The following is a 25901-nucleotide window of genomic DNA, read 5'->3' as shown; positions in this document are numbered from 1 at the left end:
AAACACACACTAATGGAACACGTTTGGCAGGGTCCCTCTCGAACAGCGTCACCCGAGCCACCACCAAGAAAACATTTCAGCCTTCAAGCTTTGATGCAAAAAGTGCTGAGAGCTCGAGGACCACGAGGTGTCACTGCTAGTACCTGTACGGAAAGAAGCCTGAATGCTTTACTCCATTTACATGAGTGCTGGCTACCGAAACCAAGGAAACTCCCCACGGCCACCCATATTAAAAAGGTGCAGGAAAGGACAAGGTTGGACAATTTCACATGAGGAAAGATTAAACAGACTAGATTTCTTCTGCTGGAAGGAGAATCAGAAGGGAAACAGGTGAAAAGTCTATAAAATTGCAAACAGGACAAAGAGTAAAGAGGGAATGGTTCTGTGCTGTATTTTATCATGAACTATGAGAAAACAGCCAGGGCCGTTATCAGGGAGGTGAGTCACAACAGCCAGAAGGGCTCATTTGCGTACACAAAGCAGAGACTTGGAGCTGACTGCTTTTGGGTACTGCAGAGGCCAAAGTATCAGTGAGGTCAGTGAACGATCAGGCAGCTTTCTGGAATCAACCTGTGGTTATCAAATCCAGCAGCAAACCTCAGCTCCAAACAGCCTCAAACACCAGGAGACCTTTTCCTACACATTCTCCACAAACCTCCTCTGCTGCACACCTACAGCTTGGTTGAGGACCACACACTTACGCTCTCCTTTATTAATAAGCAGGCAGAACAGAACCCACTGGAACAAATACCTGGGCCCCATCCTGCAGCCCAAAACACGTCCACCAAGACATTGTTCAGAGCCAAGAAGCAACACTTCAGAACCATGACCCTCCCTGATAAACCTGCCCCAGGCGGGTACAAGGCAGATACTTCCTTCTGCCAAGCCAAGATAAAAGATGCACCACGAATGAAACCCCAGCTATTAGACAGAAATCTTCAGTATCCTTCCATCACGTAACTGCAAACCTGGCCCCACAGCATATTCTTGTATTTAAGGGAAAGTAAATCGATGTGTTAAATAACTGAGCTGTGGTGTGACCAGCACAGTACCCTAAGATGTACCAGCTGATTGTTTTCTGTCCTCCTCACTAACTCTGAGTATGAATTCAAGATAGTGGAAAGGCAAAATAAATCACACATGCTATCTGAACTAAGGATGTGCCTGTGTGACTTAATTGCAGCTACACTGGTTGCCACCCCTGTAAGACTGTCACTTCCTCAGGCAGAGTGCAACAACCACCGTGTCACAAGCATGCCGATCTTTGCCCCACAAACACATTGATGCTTGCCCCACAAACGTATTGATGTTTAGAGGAGTGCACAAACACGAGCTGCTCAGCTCACCCAGGATGCAACTTTTCACACAAACAGAAGCAAACCCCATGAGCATGCCTTAGGGGAACGATGTTAGTCATGCTCCTGTCTGGGAGAAATGAAATAGAAAATACCACCTCAGAGAAACAGGCTGAAGTGCACATTACATGTTCGTGTACACCCTCTCTCTCTCTCTCTAATGGCCATTTCAACTAACCCTTCTTGCAATGTTCATGAAGCACAACCATTATTTTTTCATACCCTGCCACTTGATTTCAGCATCATCTTACGGATTTAGCTTCTCATCCTTTTCTTCAGACAAAGAGTATTTGTGGGGTTAAGCTCTAAGCAGGGAAAGCACGCAGATCTGGCAACTACTCTAAAACAAAGAGGGGGGGATTTTATGCATCTTCAGAGTTTCTTCCTTGTGGGAAGCTAAAAGAAAACCCACCAAGGAGTGTCATACACCCCAAAGAAGGAATGAAAAGCACGGCAGAAACAAAGACACCCGAAGGTAGCCTCACCTCTGCTGCCATGAAAGCCAAGGTGTGCATGCCATGGGTGTAGCCAATAACTGCACAGACGACAGCCAGGCCGCAGCAGGACAGGAGCATGGCGATGAGCAGGGTCAGCACTCTGATGTGGCTGCTCATGGGTGTCGTAGGAGAAAAGGAGAGCTGCAACACAAAAACATAAGTAACAGGTTTAAAGAAGCACTTCATCCACCCTGCCCTCCATACTCACCTCCTAGTTCAGGAAAATCTTTTGCTTTCCAGAATAAAACCATGAGGTTTTGCAACCTCAACCATGCAGAGTAGCAGTAAGTGGTGTGGAATAAAGCTAAAACCATGCACCATCCCAAAGCATTGCTCATCTCCCTGTCATTTACATTCACAGGGTGTTTTTTTCAAGCCAGAAAGGATCATTATGATTATCTGATACAATGTTCAGGTCACCTGTGTGAGAAAAACACAGGCACTTTCTCACCCAGTAGTTTCTGTATCAAACCCACAGCATCTGCTTCAGATGAACATGTGCTTTAGAAAGACACCTAACCTTGATTTAAGGGCTTTGAGCAATGGGAGTAATTACTCTGCGTGTTTTTTCTTTTACCTCACAGCTAACCTGAATTTGTCCAGCTTTATCTTCCAGAACTTAACGACATTGATAAAACTAGAGATCTCCCCCCAAAACTCACTTGCAGCTAGAGACTGCTGGACAGAGCCTACTGAAAATAGTTTTGTGTCTCATTCAATAGCATATATAACATATTAATTATCTAAACTACTTTAACAGTAGGCTACTGTATAAATCAAAAATGACCCAAGAGGTGATGGATTTTAACGTTACATCCCCTTATTTTCAGGGTAGGAAAGGGAAGAATGGGACGAGGAAAGGAGTTGCCCAAAGCTTCATTCTGGTCTGACTGAAGTTGACTCCCTTTGTTTTTAAATTGGTTCTTTCTTCCTTGTTTTATATACGTGCTTTGAAGGCAGAGGGGTATAATAAGGATTCTTTCCCACATGAGCTTTGTTCTTTTACAGCTTTCTGAACTACACCAAGACTACTATATGTCTGCCTCGTTCATTTCTGCCTCGATTTTCCTAACCCCAACCAATCTAATTTCAAGCTTAGTGCTTAGCTACTTGTGAATTAACAGGCCTTACTGGACATTAATAAAAATAATAATAAATTGCAAAGCTACCAAAGGGAAATTCATGGATTCAATTTAGTTCAAAGGTTTATCCAGGACAGAGAAGCTGAGGAAAATGTATGTGCATTATAAATGTTTAAAGAGCAAGATTTATTGTTCAAATTCCAGTTCCCTCTTCCTTGCCTAGCATACTTGTGTCTCTCAACCAAAATTATTCCTGGTATTAACAGAAACTGGATATATCTTATGAAGAATGTTGTGCTGTGTATTATACAGACATTGGCAGTCAACACTGGGTAGATGTAAATGAGCTTGAAACATGAGCACGGAATTCACAGAAGGAGGTTTTATGGACCACTCCTGAAGGGCACTGTTTTACGGGATGTTCTGTTGTCAAGATTTCTTCACAGAGAAGAGCTATGAAAACATCGCACAGCATTATGTAACAGTAATTACAGGGCACATGCAAGGAGCAATTTATTAAAGAAAATAAACCTCTTCGGCTCTATTTATCTGCTGGGAAAACTGAAGGAGTAAGATTGATGTGGCATTCCTAAGCACCTATTTGAAGCTAATGGAAGGTGCACATGTTCAGCACCTCAGGTGGGGAAAAGGTCTCAATGATCTGTTTGCAACCTCTAATGAGCCAGTGCCTAAACCAGAAGTGGAATTTGCATAACCCAAAAGATAGCCCTTAATCAGAACTTACATATTCAAAGCGATCCTTGCAGAGCTGAACCATGAGATGAAGAAACACGAGCCCAGAGAACCAGAGGCACCACATGACCACTTCTTCCACTGTCTGAACATTCAGCACGCCAAAAATAAAGATGAACTTGTAGAAGATGAAATTCCAAAACTTATCCTTGAGATGCTGAAAAGGAAGATGTTTGGTTACTGCCGTGAAAGCACTGATAATCCACATGCATAAAACTCCCTGCCCAAAGTAAATAATATGTAGGGGAGTGAGGGAGGGAAAGAGAGAAAGAAGATGGAAACAGGAACATGACAATGTGTTAGCAAAAGCCAGATGCATACACATCTATAATAGTTATTTGCTACCATTACTGAATTAAAAAAAAAAAAATACTAAAAACATTAGAAGTCCCTAATATTTGATTTTCCACACCCAAGCAACACAGCTACTGGGCCTCAGACACAAAGTTCTCCCTGCTGTGCTGACCAGAAGAACAGCCACATTAAGCTAGACAAGATGTCCAAATAGCCTAGCACCATGCTCCCACAAGTACCTGTCAAAAGTAGAGATAAAGATAAAAAGTCAGCTCTTAAAAAGCACAATGCCTACAGTGGAGAATGAAATGGATGAGCAATATAAAAAAAAAAAAAAAACTATTCCCACGCACATGCAGCATGAAAGAAAAAGTATGATCTTCTCAAGCAGCAGACAGAAAGACAGTTTGTTCAGGAGAGAACAATGTTATGGAATAGAATGCTTGGTTAAGGAACACAATGAAATCACCAGGACAAGAGTTAAGACACACCCAGAATTCCTTCCCAATGCTGCCACTTTTGGCTCACCAATGTTAATAACCTCTAAATGAGGACTGAAGCTTATCCCACTGTCCAAAAGCAAAGGGATCCACAGTTATTGCCTGCCACTTCTCGTTTTAAGAGGGTGGAGAACGTCTTGGAAATTATCACTGGTTACAATGCCACATCCTCACAGTCAACACAGATGGGAAAAAAGTCTGGCCCAATGCAATTTCAGCGTGCCCTGGTTGTAAAACACCTCACTTGGAGGCTGTAAGGGGAGGGAATCACAAGCACAATACACTGTGAGGGATCCACAGTTATTCATGAAGATTTAGGTGCCTCGGCTCTGCGTGTCAAAAATAATCATGGCCTGATTTTTCCTAGAGCACTGCAATTACACAATTGTTTTTAAAATATATACTATTCCACCACTGCTGCTGCTTTCATCTTTTGCAGGATCCTGCTTTAAAAATAAAATGGGGCTTTATTGGTCCTCTTGCTGTATTTTTAAAAACATTCTCACCTAGCCTCAGAGCAGGACGAGCAGTATGAGCCTTCAGACCTAATCACCCCCTTTCTCTGGGCACATGCCTACCTACTGCCTCTTACACCTGGGGTGAATCAGCCATCCACTCAGTGCCTGGGGCTGGAGAGCACGTGCACTTCTCGAGCAGTCAAAGCAAAAATCAAAGTACAAGAGGGAACTCCAGCTGCCAGTGCTGATAACTAACTATGAAATGTAATGGGGAAATGCTGCCAAATGCAATCAGACTAGGGAAGAATATATGGATGTTATAAATACCATGAGACAAGGTGGACTTGTAAGAAATCTGACCAAGTGTATATTAAGGAAGCAAGATTTTCAAGCTGACCGTGGGCTTATAAAATATAATTAGGACAATGAAAAAGAAAGGTTTGCTCCAGACATGAACTGGAAGTTTGTAACTGCAGATATACTGGCTAACTATGAGGGGTTTCTTGGGTGGATTGTTTTCTGTATGGTGTCACTGGATACCATTTTCAGAAGTGAGAACTCCAAGTAGTAGGAATTAAATTTGTTTTAAAATTTATTGTGTAACTTAAGCAGTTCCCTATAGAAAAACACACCAGTCACACACCACGAAATTATTCAACACCAGAGACACCAGGGCAATGCATTGCTCTCTTACCTGCCTCTCGCTGACACGAAGAGGACCAAACACCACATACTGGATTAGTTTAGCAACCAACATCAGAAAACAGCAGGCAGTGTTCACTAGTACCTGCAAGGGAATAAAGCAGTCAGTAACAAATACTTTTGCCCTACTCAAAAAGGGAGGGAGAGAGGGGGAAAGAACGAGTCTAACAGAGCCTTCCTTTGTTTATTAAATAGTTCTGGCTGCCTTTTTTTTTTTTTTTTTTGGTGAAATTTAAGCCTGGCCTCTTCTAAGATAGGGACAGTAGCTGATAAGTCACAACTCCTTTCTAGAAATACTAACACTTGATATACCAGTAAATCCAACAAACCCAACGCTTTGCGATAAACTGTTTTATGCAGATTAGCAAACTTTAGCACTAAGGAGCATGGGGTCAAAACCTACAGCTCGCCAGGACGCTTATTTTGCTTCACGTGCAGGAGCTGCATGTTAAGCATACACTTAAACAACTCCACCTTCAATCTGTTGTTACTTGAAACACACAGTAGCATGCAAGCTTTCTGTAACAACCCTGCTCACATCTTTCCTGGGAGCCTGCTTTAAAGCAAACCAGTAAGGAGCCGAACACGCGGGCCTGGAAAACTGTCAGATCTGATGAAGAAATTTGTAATTATCTGTTGACCTACCCAAAACACTAAGAGGTGGGGGGAGGTGATGATGCAGCATCGCCCTGTCATGCCTAAGGCACACAATCAACTTTTCCAGGGCTCTTAATTTAAGGTCCTAACGCCAAGTTTCCGAACAGCCTCAGCAGGCTGAATGTGCTCAGCATTCTCAAAACCTTAGCCTCGGCCAAGCGAGGAAGCCGGACACCTGCATTACAGCAAACACCACCTTTCACTGACAAACATCAGGAAGTTCAGCAGCAAGATTTCAGCCGGGCATTTCTGACATCCCCCTGCCGAGCCTTGACTCCAGCCAGACCACAGGGAAATCAGCAAAGCGAGAAATTTACTCTTACGCTATCGTCTCTGAAACTTGTTTGGGCTTCTAGAGATATATAAGTATTTTTTTTAAAGAATGTGTGGATGCTTCCTCTTATCTACATGACTTTAAGTGTTAAATCTTGAAAAAAAAATAAAGAAAGCGTGGGCTCAAAGCGCTGATAGAGCCTCGCAAAGCTCCCCAGCCGAGCCACCTGAGCACTTCCAGGGCTGCAAGTGCCCCAGGCCCCGCAGCACCCCCTCCGCAGTGCCGATTTCCCCCGATTTTCCCCCAAACCTCTCACCGGGAAGAGCTCAGGCCCCGCTGCCCCCCTCACCCTCAGCCCGGGCGCCCAAGCAGGGCTGCAGCCGAGCCCCCCCGCCCACCACCACAGGCCCCGGCCCCGCTGCAGGACCCGGGAGGGGGAGCCCGGGGGAGCTCCGGGGGAGCCCCGGGGGCAGCGGGGCGCTGAGGGCCGAGCCCCCGGCGGCCATCCCGGGCCTCACCCAGACGCAGAGGCTGTCGGCGAGCAGGAAGGAGGCGACGTCCAGGGCCCGCGGCCCGCCCCGCGCCTGCAGCTCGGCGGTGGAGCCGGCGGCGGCTTCGGGGGCCCGTCCGAGGGCTCGGTAGGCGCTGAGGGCGGCTGCCAGCAGCGCCAGGGCGCTGAGCGCGGTGTAGGTGCGGAGGCTGGGCCAGGGGAAGCGCTCCAGGAACAGCAGCGGCATCGCGGAGCCCCCCTGCGGGCCGCGGGCCCGCTTCCTGCGGCCTACAGCCCGCCCGCACGGCCCCCGGTACCGCCCCTCGCCGGGGCCGGGCCGCGCCGCCCCCGCCGGGGCCGGGGAAGGGGAAGGAGAAGGAGAAAGAGAAGGGGAAGGGAAGGCCCCGGGGAGCGGCCCCGGCTCCCGGCTCGGGGCGGGGGGTGCTGAGGAGCGGCCCCCGGGCGGCCGTTGGGGTCCCCCCGAGCCGGGGAGGGGCGGGTCCGCCGCCCGGCACAGGGCACGAGCGGGATTCGGAGCAAGGCTGCGGCAGAAGGGTGAAGGCAGCGGCTGAGTATGCGAATAAAAACGCGTGGAGATGTGTGGGCTGCTGCAACCTGCAGGAGGCTGAAGCGTTAAGAAGAGGGAGCTGGGGTGCTGGGATCCCTCGCACCATGACACAGCACCAGGAGGTCGGCATCATGCAGAACCGCATGCATGAGGCATTGGCACACTCCAACATGAGCCAAGCTCAGTCCTGCTACAAATATATAAAATGAATCTCACTTCTGGATTTAATTGGCTCTCAGGCCTGTCCAGCAGAATTGACTTGTGTTAGTCTGCTGCTTTCTTCAGGGGACAGAGAGGGTGAAGATGCACGTTTTATTTTGTGAAAGCCCTGTACAAACAGCAATGCCTACAGATTATTTTGAATAAGTTTTTTAAAATGGCTTTAATTATTTATACTCTCGCTCAAAACAGAAACTCAGTTCTCCAAGTTAAAAAAAGGCTCAAAATTATCTTGCACCTAGTTGTACTTCTGAATCTCTCCCTCAGACTAAGTCTCTGCTCAGGGATGAAAATTAGGGCACAGTCGGATGTGCCCTGAATGGTCAGATCCTCCTCTTGTTCTCGAGGTTTTCTGTATTGCTCAAGTAACAAATTTTAAAATATGCTCTTAAAAGTAGAAGACAACCACAGAAAAAAAAAAAACACACTGGAAGACAAAGAGAATCAGACCCATTTTGTTTAATGTTGTACAAAAAAAAGGTGAGTATTACAATGAAAAGTGATTAAAACACTGATATCTATCACATTGCCATCCCACTACTCAAACAGTTGAGATTCGCTTCTCTATTCATACAAGAGAAAGTTCAGTGGACTTCAGGTAAAGAACAACATAAAAAAAATCCTTGTCACACACATTCTTTTTTCTACATTTTAAAGCTGTGCTCACAGAGACGGCTTCTTCTGTCAGACTCTTCGGGTATATGGGAGCTCAGTTGTAGATAAAGTTGAACCTAAAATTAAAAGGGTTATACCACATGAGAGACTTTTGTTGTTTTCATTTAACTGACATTTTGGAATGAATAAGCAAATGTTTTGGTTTTGCTCTTGATAAGACTCCATCTGACAGAGGAAAAGTGATTTTTTTTTCCATAAGACGACTTTAGCATAGCAAGAAGCGTTATTTTTAACAGCCAATGCTATGCTAGCATTGCACATCTGTCTCTTAAGGCTGCAAAAGAAATAATTATTTCATCTCTTTAGAGAGCTTCACAGATATGAAAATACCAGTGAGAGTTATGTAACCCATCGGCAACTCTTTCACAGCATTTGTCATCAGAGCCTGCTTTACACACTCGAAAGGTAGCAGACAGACTCAGCAGAAGCGCTAATTCCTGTAAACTACATTTCCCAGCAGACAGAATAGCACTGTGCACACACAAAGCGAAAGGAAGCCTCCATCTCAGCTTCCTGATGTCCTTTGTTGGGATGCAGCCATTGCTCTGGTGCCAAACTGGAGTTTGGCTGTGTAATAGCCCGTGCTTCCCTGGTACTTTAAACAGACCAGGGAGGGGGAAAGGCCCTGAGCAACAAGTACCAAAACTGGGACTAGACGGAGGAAAACACACAGCACATAACTCAGTGCTTCAAATAAGCATCTTGGCTTTTCCTCTCACACTGTCCCAAACACTTGGAAGAAGCTGGTACTTAGCAGGGGCGAAGCTGCGCGCGCACTTTCAGGTTTTCCTCTGTTAAAACTTCCAAATGGGATTTTGGTGCTGGCAAGATGCAACCACTGCCTCTGAAGTGTCCACACCATCTAATACGTCCTCGTGCCCCTCAGCTCTTCACCTGACATTATGCATCCACCACAACTTGTGCGAGACAAACTCTAAGCTCTTTGGGACAGCTGCAACCTTTTCATAATTTGCTTCTGTAGTGCCTAGCCTTGCTTTGGTGTCAAAGTTCCCCAAAACTACCTCACATATGAACATAACATACCTGCTCAAAAGTTGAGGAAGGCTGGAAATAATAGGTCCATATCCCGGTGCGTTGTCATAGAGCTCAAACAACGGTGCAGCGACCAGTTTGTAATTTTTGGGGACTGCAAACAAAGCTACAAATAAAGGTGAGTTGATTAATATGAAACAAACAAACAAAAAAACATCCACCAAGCATTCAGACAAGGTATCACCCCCCCAATCTCTAAGCAAGATTGCTACATACAGCACTGTAGTACTAGAGCAGGTTTATTCCCTTCACAGTTAAATACAGAGTTGTACACATGGTGTGGGAGCAAGAATGGGAATTTACTAGGACCTTGTGTTCAAAGGATCACCTAGCTTCAAAACTGATACCAGAATTTATTTTTTTTAATGCTTAACTATAAACAACTGCAAGCATATGAAAATTAACTTGCTACCACATTTCCTTGCATGAAGTGCGAGCATTTAGAGTTTTATAAATACAATATTCTGTAGCAAACACTTACCCTTTTCTTGAAGCTGGACCAAGAAAAGCTTTTTGTGCTCTTTTGGTTTTGTAATATGAGCTGGGATATAGGGATACTGGAAGAAAAATAAAAAGTTTGGTTGTACAGAGCTTTGAAAATACTGTGTGTTCTTAAATGCTCATATATAAGTTATTAAGCACTGTCCGAGTTTTCAGCACGTCCTACGTTGTTTTTTCATGGCAACAAATAATGAAAACAGCTTTTGTGAGAAAGGATCAAGAAGGAATCCTGTTGCCTTCACAACTCTCCAGAGGATCTCAAGAGGTACCAACACTCGTTACCAGTTAACACAACAGAAATGTGTAATAGCAAACTGAGCAAGTATTCGCAGGATCGAAGCATTCAGAACTGGAGCAGTCAGACCATTTTATTCACAGGGCATCTGCTCCATCTGTACCAGTGAAAAAGTTTCCATTGTGGTTAAAATAGCTTAAATGAGTTTAAATGGAGTGCCTATCTTAGCAAGGAACTGGAAACTATTACAGCCATGCTTTCTCATTCATCAGGACAGCTGTGAGGAGGCAGAGGCAGTTTCCAGAAGAAAAACTTTGGAGTTTGTCCTCAGTCACAGAAAGTAGATGAAATAGATTAAAAAAAAAAAAAAACAAAAAAAACTAATGGCTCATGTAGCAGGTAGTCTAAAATCCCAACTGGCAGGTTGAAGACTTTTGGAAAAAATTATCAATATTTAAGAAAATGAAAGCCAAGAGAAGTGCTCACCTGCGGAGGTTCGAAGTTCGGTCTCCACCAGTTGCCAATGCAGTCATCGATCACCCAGTCTTGTTGAACACCATCCTGACGGCCCAGTATCTATCAAATACCCAGTCACAGTCAAAATTAAATACCCCAGCAAAAATTTCAGAAAACATACACTGGAAGCACAAAGACTTGCTGTAATAAGGGATGTAGATCAGGGCTACTCTGGAACAGCTTTTTTATTTATTTATTTTTTAAAGAATATTTGTGTAAAGTGACATTTTATCATAGAAACCTCTCTTGACAGGACAAGGACACTTTAGAAAACATTCCAAATTCCATGCTACGTTCAGTTGTACTACCAGTGGAAGAACAAAATGCCACATTATACTACCCGACAGTATTAACTGAGGTTCAGCAGAGCGCATTTAAGCTATTAATCGGTGTGTTGTGAAAACTGCCTCAAAAACTAGTCCTCAGTCGTGCTCAACATCATAGTTTACAGCCCACCTACACACTCACTTGCCTGAAGCCAGCCCAAAAGCAAAGCTGAAAGCGAGCACAGGGCTTGAGTGGTAGGTAGGGGGCTGCCACTGGACCGCTCGGTCACCCTCTCACCATGCAGGTGAACGAGAACCGACTGCTTTACTTTGTTAGCTGCCCAAGAACATTTTACAACCAAACTCAAAGGCATCAGAATAACAGAAGTGATAAGGAGACTACTTTAATTCTTTGGCTATTCTACTAACTCTAGAATAATTCAACATTCTATAACATTCCAGAATTGCAACGTAACGAAAGAAAACAGACCTCTGTCATTAAGCGTTTGAGCCCCTCTACCTCATCTTCTCCTGGATTGAGTTCACCACCAGGTCTGTTAAAATAATCAATGATTAAAGCTAGGTTTACGCGTTACAGTATTGACAGGCTTTCACAGGTAAGTTCGGACATGCTTCCAGGCAGGGAGCTACGAATTCACTCAAGGCTCTTGCACCTGAACTTCCACATCTAACCTTGTTAAAGCTTAAGACAAAAGGATAGCCTTCACCAAAACTAAAAGGACTACCACATGTCCCTTTGAAAAATAAAACTGTACACAAGACTTTAACGTCAATGGGACAAAAGTATGACAATACACTTGTTAATGAACAGGGCATTTAAAAGGTAAAACTTAAACAGCAATACAAAACCATCAGAAATCAAAGAAAAGGTTGTAAGTATCAACTGTAGTTGTTCTAATCTCAAAAGCAGCCCTTAGTGAAGCACATAGAAGCATAAAAGTCAAGTGGGGAACCTTCCTGCATTTAATGCAAGATTAATGAAAGAATAAAAGGAGATTTACATCACAAGTTTTTCTGAAAAATGGTCAGAGCCCAGCCTACTTAGTCCACACACACATCCCACATCAAAATGTCTAAAAAGCACCTGGATACCAAGTTAGATTTTTCCCCCTCACTTGAGAGCAAACACCGCAAGCGTTAAGAACATCCACTGCGTGTGTTACTGGTTGTAACTCGTCTCAAGTTCAGTCCACCCAGTTTAAAACAAGAAAACAAGCTCCACCACCACAAACGTATGATCCAAACTAAAATTTCACTCCAGTAGCGAAAACTATTAAACTAACTGACATGTTTTTCCTCACACATTCAAATGCCTTTCTTATTGCCTCCAGCCTACCCAGCAGTTTTGTAAACGGATCCCGTTCCGTGTTTATCAGGGTTTATGCCCCGAGCTTCACTTTACCATTTCTGCAGCCACACCATAGGGGTATTTAAGCATAACAGCTTTCCTAGCAGTGTGAGAACAAAAGGCTGTCTCTGATAAGAGCGTTAAACAGGACTGCTGATGCACTGTAACTAAGATTTCCAGCTGGTCCAAACCCAAAGTGACCCCACTCATGAGTCAAACACACGTATTTCAGAAGAAAACATCATCCAAAAAACCTTTTCCCAGATTATGTCCTGGCAACAAATGAATCCTCTTCAGAACTCCTAACAGAGCCAGCCACATTTTAGCTTCTAATAAGCACATTTAGAGGTCTGGGATGTTAAGGTTGGATTAGGAAGGTCGGTACAATAAGCAGAGACTTACAGCTTGAAGAAAGTCGTCCCCAGCTGCAGTAACAGCACGTGGGGCAGCCTATGCTCGTGTACGATCAGAACCCCTTCCACGGTCCGCCTCATGCCGATTTTGTCAAATTCTTCTCTCATGCGTTGAAAGCGAGCTGCCACTGAGCTGTCCTTCTCATAGAGGGGCTCCTTTGTACCAAAGGTATAGTTGGTAAGAGGATACCTATAAGGAAAAGAAATAGGTTACAGCATGACAAGAAGGCTGGATTTAAATCACAAGCACACAAACTGTCCCTGCTTGAGCAAAGGGTAACTCGGTTGCTCTCATAGGGAGGTGGCAAGCTGAGTTGCAGCACCCGCATGACTTCAAGATCTGCTCGAGGAGACACAAGCACAGGAAGCCAGGCTGACCGGACACGATGTTACGGGGCTGATTCAGAAGCAGGCAGGGAACTCCAGACGTGCCAGCAGCCCACTTGGACCTGCACACCACAGAGCAACGGCAGCTGAGGCTCTGAGAGGAGATGGGAAAGGGACGGGAGAGAACTGCTGGGAAGGATGGAAGCTGCACGGGACAGCTCCTGTTTCTGCAGGAGTGATGAAGAGCCTGAGAACTGAACTGTTAGAAGAGGGTTTGCTTTGATGGGGAAAATGAGATGCCTGGATCATGGAAGGGGAACACTGAATGTCAAGGGCAGGGCTGGGGGCCTGGGGTAAGAAGAGCTTGAGCAGATCACGCAGGTGGCTTTGGTGCTGGACCTCTGCTTCCTCTAGGAACAACGCAGCGTACCCTGAAGGGATTTCTACAGGCAACAGGGACCAAGTAGAGAGAGAAGAATCAGAAGAAAGGAAAACTTAAGAAATTAAACAGTCCAAGAAGGCACAGAGGGCAAGAAGAAAACATTATTGTCCAACTAAATGCAAGTAACAAAGAAATCACAAGCCACTTCCAGCTGCTGGAGCCATTCTCAGGCACACAAGTGAACCAAAATTATCCTAGCTGTGGTACCTTCATGAGCAAGCTTCTCCCCTGCACTTAGAACCACCTACGTTTCCATTCATTTCCTTTCTTTCTGATTCCCAGACAGCCATACTAACAACCCACTGTGTTACCCTGTAATACCCTATACCATGTGTGTGTGGGTACATTAGTTCCTACCTCAAAAGTGTTAGCTCGTGCTTTACAAAAAAAAGTTGGGAATAGTTTCCTGCTGATTCTTCTCTTCAGAAACACCACAAAAATATCCCAACCTTTGAAACTAACATTCAAACTTCTGCAATAAGACTCTAACTGTGAATAAACCCAGCTGTACCAAGCAATACACACTAATTTGTTTGATTAAGGGCTAACAGCAAATATGGACTATTGCAGTTCACATTTACTGCTTTGCAGCTTGACAGGCGTATTTCCCAAAGAATGCATCAGAGTTTACTCAGAGAAGGCAGCAGGAATAGGTGCCTTCTCATGCAATAAAAGTACGTGCAGCAAATAATTGCTCTAATTGCCACAGATACAAACTTTGTCAGGTAGCAACCAAAGTGAAGTTGAATTAAAACACCTGGCTCACTTGGCAGCAGGGGGATCTAACCACATGCTGGGTGAGCCCAAGGGCAGCAGAGCCCCTCTGCTCTCCCAGGAGTCACCCTGAAAGCTGCAAGAGGGGCAGAGGGGCCACCCTTCACCCCGAGCCACCTCTTCCCTGACCCCCTAGAAACATAGAACCATAGATTCATACAGGTTGGAAGAGACCTCTAAGATCACCTGGTCTGACCACTGCTGTCACCCACTAACCATGTCCCCAGGCACCACGTCCAACCTCTCCCTGAACACCCCCAGGGACGGTGATGCCACCACTTCCCTGGGCAACCTGTCCCAGTGCCTGACCGCTCTTTCTGAGCAGCTATGTCTCCTCATTTCCAACCTGAACCTCCCCTGGCACAACTTGAGGCCATTCCGTCTAATCCTATTGCTGGGTACCTGTGAGAAGAGGCCGACCCCAGCTCCCCACAGCTTCCACTCAGGCAGTTGCAGAGAGCAATGAGCTCTGCCCTGAGCCTCTGCTCCTGTCTGAAAGCCTCCCTTGCTGCACCCAGAACCCCTCAGAGCCCCCCAGAACCCCTCAGAGCCCCCCAGAGCCCCTCAGAAACCCCCAGAGCCCCTCAGCAGCCCCCCAGAGCCCCTCAGCAGCCCCCCAGGGCCCCTCAGCAGCCCCCCAGGGCCCCTCAGCAGCCCCCCAGGGCCCCTCACAGCCTCCCCCGACGCGGGCCGAGCGCTGTCGGGGCCCTCACAGGTTGATGGTCCTCTCGAGGGTGAGCGGCTTGGTCTGCTGGATGTACTTATTGCCGAACTGGTTGACCCCGCGGGGCCAGCCGGTCTGCGAGCGGTTGGGCGGCACCACCGACATGGCGGCGAGGGCAGCAGGCCGGCGGGAGCGCCGTCCGCCATCAACCACCCGGAAGCCGCCTCAACGCGCCGCGCTTCCGACCATAGAGACGAGGTCCTCCCGCGCGCGCGCGCGGGGGGCGCTGGGAGTTGTAGTCCCCGCCTCAGCCCGCCAGCGCCATGGGGGCGAAGCGGCGCGGAGCGGCGGCGGCGGGGGGAGGCGGTGAGGAGAAGCGGGGGCGGCGGGCGGCCAGCGCCCAGCTCTGCGCTGCCCTGGGCGATGCGGCGCTGAGGGAGCGGGCGGCGGCGGCTTGGGCCCGCGGGGAGCCGCTGCGGGACGGTAGGAGCCCGGTTGTGCCCCCCCCCCACACACCCCTTTAACCCCCGGTTCTCCCCATCCCCGGTGCCCCCCCCCGGTGCCCTCAGCGCCGTTTGTGCCCCCTCAGAGGCGGTGTCGGTGGAGCCGGCGCCGTTCCGGCACGGGGTGCTGCCCCGCTTCCTGCGCAGCCCGGCCTTCGCGGCGGAGCTGAGCGATGAGCTGCTGGGCCTCGGCTTCACACCGCGCCGCAACGACCTCGTCTCCGGGCGGCAGGTGCGGGGAGGGGGTTAGGGGATGGGGAACGGGGGCGTTTGGGGTCAGGGGATAGGCAATGGGGGGTTCTGGGGTCAGGGAGTGGGGAACGGGAGGTGCTTGGGGTCAGGGGATGGGGGACGGGGGGCGTCTGGGGTGAAGGGATGGGGAACGGGGGGGTTCTGGGGGATGGGGATGGGGAATGGGGGTGTTTGGGGTCAGGGAGTGGGGATCGGGGAGGTCTGGGGTTAGGGAGTGTGGAATGGGGGTGTTTGGGGTCAAGGGATGGGGAGCGGGCAGTTCTGGGGGATGAGGATGGAGCTCGAGGGGTTCTGGGGTCAGGGAGTGGGGAGCAGGGGGGTTTTGGGGTCAGGGGATGGGGAGATGGGGGGTCTGGGGATAGGGAACAGGGGGCATCTGGGATCAGGGAGAGGGGACTAGGGGGTGTCTGGGGTCAGGGAGTGGGGAATGGGAGGGTTCTGGGGTCAGGGGATAGGGAACAGGGATGTCTGGGGTCAGGGAGTGGGGAACAGGGGGGTTTGGGGTCAGGGGATGGGGGACGGGGGGCGTCTGGGGTGAAGGGATGGGCAACGGGGGGTGTTTGTGGTCAGGGAGTGGGGATCGGGGGGGTTCATGGGGATGGGGAATGGGGGGTTCTGGCGTCAGGGAGTGGGGACTAGGGGGTGTCTGGTGTCAGGGGATGGGGGATGGGGGGTGTCTGGGGTCAGGGAACAAGGAGCGGGGGGGTTCTGGTGGATGGGGATGGGGACCGGGGGTGTTTGGGGTCAGGGAGTGGAGATCGGGGGGGGTTCTGGGGTCACAGAGTGGGCAACGGGGGGTGTCTGGGGTCAGGGAGTGGGGACCGCAGGTTGTCTGGGGTCAGGGGATGGGGAACAGGGGGGTTCTGGGGGAGGGGGATGGGGACCAGGGGTGTTTGGGGTCAGGGAGTGGGGATCGGGGGGGTTTGGGGTCGGGAAGTGGGGGTGTCTGGGGTCAGGGGATGGGGAATGGGGGGTTCTGGGGTCAGGGAGCGGGGATCGGGGAAGATCTGGGGTCAGGGGATGGGGAACAAGGGGCGTCTGGGGTCAGGGAATGGGGACCGGGAGGTTCTGGGGTCAGGGAGTGGAGAACGGGGGTGTCTGGGGTCAGGGAATAAGGAATCAGGGCATCTGGGGTCAAGGGATGGGGGTATCTGGGGTTAGGGGGGTCCAGGAAGTGGGATCCAGGGAGCGTTGGGGGAGAGTCTGGGGTGAGGGGGTCTGGGGAGCAGGGGTCGTGTGTTGGAGGGGGTCTGGGGGGACTGGGAAGCAGAAGACACGGACCGGGGGGTCTGGGGATGGGAGCGAGGCCTGGGGCAGCTGGGGAGCAGGGACCAGGGTTTTGGGGGCCGAGGGGTGTCCAGGAGCAGGGTCCAGGAGATTCCAGCAGGACCCCGGGGGTGTTGGGGAGCAGGGCTGCCCTAACCACTTCCCTCCTGCCCGTCCTTGGGGTGCCACAGTCCGAGGAGCTGGGGGCCCGGCCGGAGCCGCACGTCGCCGCGCTGAGGTAAAGGCCCGGGGATCCTCGGGTAGGAGCCGGGGCCGGCCCCGAGCCTGCCCTATACCTCGTGCTTCGCTCCGCAGGCGAGCGCTGAGCGGAGACGTCCGAGCGTGGCTGTCTGCTGTCACCCAGATCGAGCTGGAGCCCACCATCGACATCTCCTGCGCTAAATACGAGTGTACCGGTCAGTCTGCCAGCAGCCCCGTCCCTGACGCTGCTGTGGGGGTGCAGGGAGCTGTGTTTCTGCAGAAGACCCTCCAAACCCCCCTGCGAGCCCCTTCTAATGCCAGGAAGGTCCAAGAAACTGGCAAAAGTCACGATCAGGGAGAAGAAACACGTGTGAGGTCCAGGTTACGGAAAAGCTATCGCTGCAGTCACCTCACCTAGCCTTTTCGTCATGAAAAATCACCTCAGGCCGGGGATATTTGTACTGCTCTTAACTCAAAGGTTTTCTGCACAACCAACCGTTGGCCTCTTCTTAAGAGATCCACCCCCTTCTAGCAACAAACCTCCTCAAAGGGCAGTGGGGCATTAAAGAATCAGACCTTGAATCCCCGATTAATGTAGGAATCTCTGTCCACTGTACCCAGCAATAGCTGCAGAGGGTGGGTGACAAGAATTGTAACTGTCTGCATCGTCAGAGTGGGCTAATCCATCACTTACAGCAAAACCCCACAGCGTTACTCTTGCTGTGCTGGTGATGCTGACAGGTGACACTACAGTTCTTGGGCAGGGCACATTTATTCTTGTATCTGTGTGGGGACAACGCTGAGAAGGAGCCACTGAAATTAATTGTACGTATAAGAGGTTCTAGTGCAGCAAAATATGTGTAATTGCAGATGTCTTACTGTGCCACGACGATGAGCTGGAGGGTCGGAGGATTGCTTTCATCCTGTACCTCGTGCCACCCTGGGAGAAGAGCGACGGGGGGACGCTGGACCTGTTTAGCACAGATGGTAAGGGCTTGGAGCTCAGCCTCAGGGGGCTGGAAAAGATGAAGCTTATGTGGCCCTTGCAGCAACTCTGCCCTCAAGCAGTACAAGGAAGATAAATAATTTATTCTTCATTCAGAAAAGCTGACATATAGATAAAATTTGCACCTTGGAGAGAAGGGCTGTAGTAGTCTTTGCAGACAAAGCAAGGGGGTGACAGCAGAGGAAAAAGAGAGGCCAGTAAAGAGGGGAATCCTTTTTTTCCCTGCTTTTTTGAAGGAGCCAAGAGTGGAGGCAGGATAGAAGTGAAGCCAGTAACTGTGCTTAGAACTTTAATGTGACGAAGATAACTTCCCTTTCCAGCAATAAAAGTTCACTGATTGCTCATCAGGCTCTTGCTCTGAGCTCCACACCTTACACCCAGGTGTCTCACCGGTCACAACATCATGAAGGCGGAGAGAAACGTCAGTTCCTCGCAAGCACCAGTTCTTATCTTAATCAGAGTATGCTTTCTTCCTCCTCAGAACACTTTCAGCCACAGAAAATCATCAAGTCATTAATGCCTTCGTGGAACACGCTGGTTTTCTTTGAAGTGTCTCCAGTCTCTTTCCACCAGGCAAGGAGCTGCCTTTTATTCATTTTGATTTTTCTCACTGTTGTGGTTATTCATTCCGTGTGTAATAACAGTCCTGGTGGGTTGGGGAGAAGGAAAAGGGAGAAATGTACGCAGTCAGGACAGATAATTATGCGAAGTGCTGTGTTTTAAAGGCTAGTGACTTTGAGGAGGAAGGAACTGACAAAGCCAGCTTTAAACCATCCGTCTAGCTTCATTATCTTGGGGAAGAAATTCCAAAGTCTTCATGTGCTATTTGGAAATTTATGACAGTTGGAGGCTAGCAACCAGTCGTAAGGGGATGGCTCTCTCTTCACAGTGCCATTACAGTTCAGCACTCTCGAATCTGCAGCTGTTCAGTTTAGCCCAATTTATGTCTGTGCACAATTCAATTAAATCAATGTTTAACAGTGGCTATCGCTGTGAAAAACAAGGGTTTCCACAGACCAGTTTAAATGCCAGGATAAAAGACTAGCTCTTAGTCTGAAAGGTTTAATCCAGAGCCAAAGGCATCAGGCAAGTGCCCTTCATGATGGCTTGTTTTACAGCACTTTTTAAAAAGTAAAAGACAGAAGTGAGACCAGTATAGCCTGCTGTGGCCCACGAGCTCATCTGTATTCTGAGTATCCAGATGAACCTGTGGCAGCTAAGTTTTGCAGCCTGTGCTGGCTGGTTCTTCAACAGGACAAGTGGTAGAAAACTGACGTTACTTTTAATAGTAAAGTGACTCAACCTTTGCTGAAGCCATCAGAGAGGGGGAGTGGGTTCTGCTGGGTGCTTAAAGTGAAAGCTCAGGATCAGATTTTGGAAATCTACAATGGATTTGAGCATCAGAGTTTCCTTTCGTCCCCTCTGTGTGAACAGAGAATAACCCAGTTTGCTCTAGCCCTTGTCTGACTCCTGTCTGCATCTAGTAGGCTCTCTGGAGTCAAGTCTGCGTCTTATGATGAGTCTATGTAGCCTGTTACGTGGTCTAAACAGTAACGTACTGCTCAACGTTGTTACAGGTGTCAGAGATCCTGTCGGAGGAGAAGTGCCGCCTGTCAGTGAGCGGCTGGTTTCACGGCCCACCAATAGACAGACCTGCACCCTACATTGAAGCTCCCTTGCCCAGGAGCCCACACATCCCTTACGATGTGAGTAGCAAGCCTAGATTTGCTTACCTGCATTTCCATTTCTTTCATGGCAGCTGGAGTACCTGCTTGGGACACACCAGTGCTTGGGGATGCTTTAATCTTAACTTATCCCATTCTTTTTGTTTCTGTCCATACATTTGTGGCTAGTTTCCCTCTTGTATATCTCTTTTTACTCTGTCCATTGTGCATGCCAACAACAGCACAGAGAATGCAGCTAATACTCCTTGTGCAATTAAAAAAAAGAAATAAATGGAGTCTTGGGGGTGGAATCTAGCTCTGTGACCAGTTGGGCAAAGAGGAACTGGGGAATCATTCTTACTTTTGTAAATACACTGTTCAAATCCATTTCCCTTCCAGCATGAAATCTTGTACGAGTGGATCAATGTAGTTTATTTGGACATGGACTCCCAAGCTCAAATCCAGGAGGAATTTGAGGAGCGATCAGAAATTCTCCTGAAGGATTTTCTTAAGGTGAGCCCCGTGGTTCCATCTGATGCGGCCTGCCAGAATGGGTCTTGGGGCTAGTAGTGACCACACATCACGCAGGCTGGGAAAGGCCTTGCTTGTACAGCAACTAAAACACCTAATTTCACACCCTGAAGGTGTGAAAGGACGAGGTGACCTCAACAAGTCCCTTCCAACCTCAGCCATTCTGTGATTCTGTGGTTGGATCACCTGCTCGCTGCCTGTACACTGCTGTGTAGGGACACATCAAAACCCACAAACTTTGCTTTACCATTCTTTTTTCCTACTAGAAGCAAAGCAGAAGGATGGAAACACGTCATCCTTCCTGTGGTGACCGGAGTGTCCTTACCTGTCCCTCAAGCTCTCACAGCTAAGGAGCACTCAGGGAACTCGACCTGTATGTAAAACAAATACCCGCAATGGTTTTGTCTTACTTAAAAGGCTTTGCTTCTCAAGGCTGACTTACCCCTGCTTTACTGAGCATCCATATCTCAGTGAAATTACATTTTCACCCAGAAGAAAATCAAGTAATGTCTTATCTATTAGTCACTGGCATTGAAAATTCACTATGCCTGCCCAGCCTGTGCCCTTCAGTTCAGCAGTCCTTAGGAGCCACAGACAAGTTAAAGAAAAAGTTCAAGTGCCTTATGTATGAGTGTAGGATGGCTGCTTGTAATACACCAAGAGAGACCTGGAGGGTAAATATTCAAGTTTCTGCACTATCTTTCTCTTGTAGAAAGAGAAATTTCAACTACTGTGTGAAGCTTTGGAGAACAAAGACATCCAGTGGAATACCCGGGGGCCTCCCAACAAAAGGTAGGAAATAACAGCATCCTGCTTCTACTGACCATGCCAAGCAGGAGCTGCCGTGAGGCTGCGCTGACCGACGTGGCCATCGGTTCCCCACTGCTGATACCTCTGCTGTCTTTCAGACTCTACGAGGCAGCAGAGGAGGACAGCCTCCCTGACATCCTGAAGAACTTCCTGCAGTTCTTACGCTCAGAGGCTTTGTTTTTACTGCTTTCCAACTTCACTGGCCTGAAGCTGCACTTCTTGGCACCTTCCAATGAGGATGAAGATGCTGGGGAAGGAAGAGCAGCAGACAGTGCTGGGCACAGCAGTCCCAAACCCAGGCAGGATGGGACTGAGCAACACGCTGATGGCAGTGCCCATCAGCCTGACCAGCCTGACGACATCCCCGAAGCACAAGACAGCGAGACACAGAACGGTAAGTGGAGCAGCAGCAGCCTGAAAGGACTAGAGCAGAATCCTGACTTCAAGGGTTTTGGTAGCAGAATTCCCAGAGATTCTCATGGAAGTAGAATTTCACCTGCAGCAAGTGCAGGGCACAAACATGGGATTTGGAACATGTCAGATGGGGTATCCAAAAAAAAAAGCCACCATTGCAGAAGAATTTGGACTAAAATAATGCATTGGAGCAGCATTTTGAACAGACCTTGTCAGCCCCAAGTCTATAGGACAAGACTTCTGCGGGAGTTAAAGCATGGGTGAGGAGGGAAGGCTGTTGATTGCCCGATAATCCTTTGCCAATAGTTACATGGTTTCTACATCCACATGTTCCTGCTCCATATAAAATAGATTTTTATGTAAGAGACCAAATCAAATAGAAGGAAGTGAAGAGATCAGAAGTAAAGGTAATTTTGGATTTAGAAAACTAATACCTAAAATTAAGATATAACCTTTCAGTATTTGCTGCCAGCCTAAACAAGAAATTAATTGCCAGCAATAAGATATCGTATATAAACAATAATATTAATTTTGGAATCACGGACTGGTGCTGTTTATTTAAGGCAGTAGCTTTGAAGTTTAAGGGTAGATTTTTTAAAAATGTTCATCTTTTATGGACATTGGAAGAAAAAGGAATCAAAAACCGAGTCCTACTGAAAATCCCACCCAAACACTTCAGTGGTACAAAAGCTTTGTTGTTTTTTTTTCTGATTTCCACAGCTAGACATTTGCTTTTTCTATCTACAATGCTCCTGCTGTGTGATTTTAAACTTGTGTAGGAGGAAGGCATAGTTTGAGGCTGCATGGATTGAAAACTGAGCTGGGGCCATGAGAAAAGAAAGGCTTTCCCAAATTCTGATGTACCTGCCTGGGATTCACATGAAGAGTGAGTTCAGAGCACTATCTTCCCTGAAGCATCGACTGGTTTCGCAGTGTACTTGCAGAGCAGACAGGTTGTTGCTGGCTTTTGAAGTTCAGAGCTGTACTGTAAATCTGGGGTGGTGCAGGGGGACAACTACAAAACACAAGGAAGAACTGGTTAAACCAAGCCACGTCGCCTCTTGGACCTGTCAGAGAGCAAATCTTGTCATCCCCCACCTCTGCCCCACATTGTACAAAGGGCATAACTAAGAGTCACCTCTGAAAAAGAAGTTAACATGAGATGTTTTACTTTTTCTTCCCTTTATGTTTGCTGGGGCCAGCAAAGAGGGCTTCACAGCGGTGTGAACAGTGCAGGGGCTTGCTCCCCACATACTTAGAGCTTAGCAGGAGCAAACTACTGGTCAACTTCATTGTTTTCCCTGGCATTTGTTCCCTCCCATAGGCTCAAGTACCCCTGTGTGCGCAGGGGAGCTGCGACGCTGGACCAACGGGCACTACACTCTAGTCCATGATGCTCAAGCAACTGAGTTTGCTCTCGACCTACTCTTCTTCTGTGGCTGTGAAGGTAAGCAGACAAAAGAGAAAGGTAACTCATTCTCCTTGACAAGGTTTGCCTAAAGGGAAGGCTTTGAATTCTGAGCATTGCTACAGCAGCAGAAATTTCCATGCTTTTCTTACCTGAAAGGGCTTTGTAGATTTTATCCTCAAAGTTTCTTTTACATAAGCACTGGTTTCAGTGGTCCTTACGCAGAGATTTGGAAGTGTGGCCATGGGATCAGCTTTGACTCTGCTTCCCCATGACCTCTCCTCTTCCAGCCGGGAGGTGGCGCCTGGGGGGCTCGCTGGGGCAGAGGGAAAGGACGGGGACCTTGGGGGCTTTCCTCCCACTGGGGGAGGTCCAGGTAGCCAGAATGCCTGCTGAAAGTGTTCCTTTTGGCTTTTTTTTGCTCATCAAAACCATCAGCGTCTCCAATTCACAAAGCCTAGGGGTTTTTAAAGTTTCTTTAGGCATGTTGAGGCATTTTAGATTGATTGCTAGTTGGATAATGGTGAAAACAAAAATATAAACATAAGCATTTTTGACAAGATAAGCCCAGAATGCATGGCTGAAGCCACCTGGCACATGCTTGAATTGAAATCCTTTTGCATATCTGCTAAGGCAAAACTGTTCTGCACGTGGGGTGCAGAGAGCCAAACAACCTTAAATGGCCTGCCTGTGCTAAAAGGCAAATTTTGCATGGTTGCTTCAAGTCATTTCTGAATGTAAAGGGGGAAAAAATAGCCTGTCAGGAGGTAAATCAGGGATAATCCTGGATCTAGCCACTGTGCTGAGTGGGGCAAGAAAACTGTGTCTCCAAGAACGCTGCGTGGAGTCTGGACGGTGTTCAACTCTTTCAGAATCTTTCTGTTCTGTTTGCAGACTGGGATCCAGAATATGGTGGCTTTACTTCCTACATTGCTAAAGGTGAAGATGAAGAGGTAAGGAGCTCAGTTACTAGTTGCAAAGTAGATAAAAAATGTTTAGAGTTGAGGGGCACAATTACACTTTGTCCTAATGATAATATAATGTTGGGGGTGCTTGGTATCACACGGGAACTTTATGTCTACTCTCGAGCTTCCTGCCTGAATTACAGCTCATGGGTGTAGCTCTGGGTTCAGCTTTGAGAGGCGAGCGTTCACTATAAACCTTAAGACTCTAGCAAAGCAAGTTTTTGAAAATAATTTTTTCCCTTACTTTTGTGCCTTCTAGCTCTTGACAGTGAACCCAGAGGACAACTGCTTGGCCCTGGTATATAGAGACAAAGAAACTATGAAGTTTGTGAAATACATCAATCACCGCAGCTTGGCACGCCTGAAAAAGCATCCAAACAGAAAAGGATTTTGGGATTTTTCATTTGTCTATTATGAGTGATGGTTGAGTGACCCTTGTCACTGAAAATAGTGGCTTTGGGCAGGTTTCTGTCCAAGCTGGGGCCTGCCTAAGCCCAGACAAACTTTGATGTTAGCATCAACAAACTTAGTTTGACTTAGCTAACTTGATCTCATTGTATACAAACTGTACCCTTCAAAGAGGGTCCAGGTGACTTTTTTTAATTAACTGTACACACGGAAATCCAGTCTCCTGACTTGGTTATAACACGTGCTCTTCACTGCTTTTAATGGTACGTGGAAGGGAGCATCCCCATGCAACTGATAACTACTGTATCACAGCTTTCCAGCTGTTCTCTCATGGAAATAGCATGGTGGGATGAGTCTCTCATCTGTCAGGATGAAAATTACAACCGTGCATGGCCCTAGGCTGATGACTTTTATTAAAAAAATAATAATAAAAAAAAAATGTGTCAGTTGAATGCTTCAACCTGTAGCTGAGCAAGTTCTGTTACAAAATACCCAAGACATTTTCTGGAGCTTAACTGTTCACCTTTTGTAGTGTCAGAAATAATGGAATTGCCCTGGGAAATAAGAGGTTTTTCCAGCTGTACAGCTTTAGGGAATTGCAAAGGAAGAAAGCGAGACTCTGAAGCCGCTGGCATTGACAAGGCCTTGGCCCTGTAATAGGGAGCTGGACTTCATTATGCTAAATGCTGTGCAGGCAGACTCAGATGCAGCCCCTACTCCAAAGAATTTACAAGTCAAGCAGTAGGTGAGAGGAGAGACCTGCTCCTATGTACTCCTCTACTTGTGAGCGTGTCCTGGGACAGCTTCGTGCTTCTGGTATGAAGGAGTTGTGGCTCCAGTCTCAGGAGAGGTTGGGCTGGGAGCAGGAAGGTGTCAACTCACCTCTTTTGGCTCATCGACCCCAGGGAGCAGGAGGATCACCTACAGCATAGCCTCTTGTCACTTCGACAGTTCTGTCTCAGGGGCTGCTAAGCTCCAGGGTGGCTTCTGTCATTGGAGAAAGGGTGCTCAGATCTTTCCAGGTAGCAGGTATGCAATTCTTGTGGTAGGCAGCTAACTGCTGTAAGAAACGTTGTGGTCTTGGTGCCATACCTTCCCTGCGAACGCGCTTTCACTAATTGTAGCCTGCCTGCCATGTTAATTGCAAGCAGGGCTGTGCTGGACGTGTCACCCCTGGGGTGCTGTCAGCCCACTAAGAGGTGCTGTTGCAGAATGTGTGCTGAGCACTGAGGGAGGCCAGCCAGCTGGGCAGCAGAACACCACGCTGTAGCCTTGGCCCTGGCATGCACATGCTTGCCTAAAGCTTTTCTGCACTGGAGAGACGCAGGTGTACTCTCAGATCAGCCAGGTGTTCTTGCAGATCAGCCAAGCCAGACAATGTAGGCTACG

The 25901-nt window shown here is 47.9% G+C and overlaps 3 protein-coding genes across 3 annotated transcripts in view; 1 reads left to right on the top strand and 2 right to left on the bottom strand.

Moving 5' to 3' along the window:
• The window catches only part of AMFR (autocrine motility factor receptor), a 29465-nt gene extending 22076 nt beyond the window's left edge, over window positions 1–7389 (bottom strand). The window contains exons 1-4 of the mRNA XM_084294431.1: window positions 7091–7389; window positions 5634–5726; window positions 3680–3844; window positions 1841–1993 (exon numbers count right to left, since the gene is read on the bottom strand). Of these exons, the coding sequence (XP_084150557.1) occupies window positions 1841–1993; window positions 3680–3844; window positions 5634–5726; window positions 7091–7309 (630 nt within the window). The 5' untranslated portion in view covers window positions 7310–7389. The remainder of the gene's footprint in view (window positions 1–1840; window positions 1994–3679; window positions 3845–5633; window positions 5727–7090) is intronic.
• Window positions 7390–8293: 904 nt separating this feature from the next.
• NUDT21 (nudix hydrolase 21) lies at window positions 8294–15310 on the bottom strand. The gene is made up of 7 exons (XM_084294666.1): window positions 15134–15310; window positions 12867–13067; window positions 11586–11649; window positions 10800–10889; window positions 10059–10134; window positions 9569–9683; window positions 8294–8580 (listed from the first exon to the last, which is right to left on the bottom strand). The coding sequence occupies exons 1-7, from the start codon at window positions 15247–15249 to the stop codon at window positions 8559–8561; spliced, it is 684 nt and encodes a 227-aa protein (XP_084150792.1). The 5' UTR covers window positions 15250–15310; the 3' UTR covers window positions 8294–8558.
• A 97-nt stretch (window positions 15311–15407) lies between these two features.
• Window positions 15408–24940, top strand: OGFOD1 (2-oxoglutarate and iron dependent oxygenase domain containing 1; the record flags this gene model as incomplete). The annotated part of the gene is made up of 13 exons (XM_084294581.1): window positions 15408–15567; window positions 15674–15819; window positions 17297–17343; window positions 17421–17521; window positions 18177–18293; window positions 18794–18885; window positions 19890–20018; window positions 20376–20489; window positions 21220–21299; window positions 21416–21711; window positions 23056–23178; window positions 24034–24092; window positions 24364–24940. The coding sequence occupies 13 exons, from the start codon at window positions 15408–15410 to the stop codon at window positions 24523–24525; spliced, it is 1626 nt and encodes a 541-aa protein (XP_084150707.1). The 3' UTR covers window positions 24526–24940.
• Window positions 24941–25901: the final 961 nt, after the last annotated feature.

Source organism: Netta rufina, assembly GCF_964035555.1.
Source record: "Netta rufina genome assembly, chromosome: 13".
Classification (NCBI taxonomy): Eukaryota; Metazoa; Chordata; class Aves; order Anseriformes; family Anatidae; genus Netta; species Netta rufina.
The sequence above is the reverse complement of the archived record's forward strand: the minus strand, read 5'-3'. Positions and strand labels throughout refer to the sequence as shown.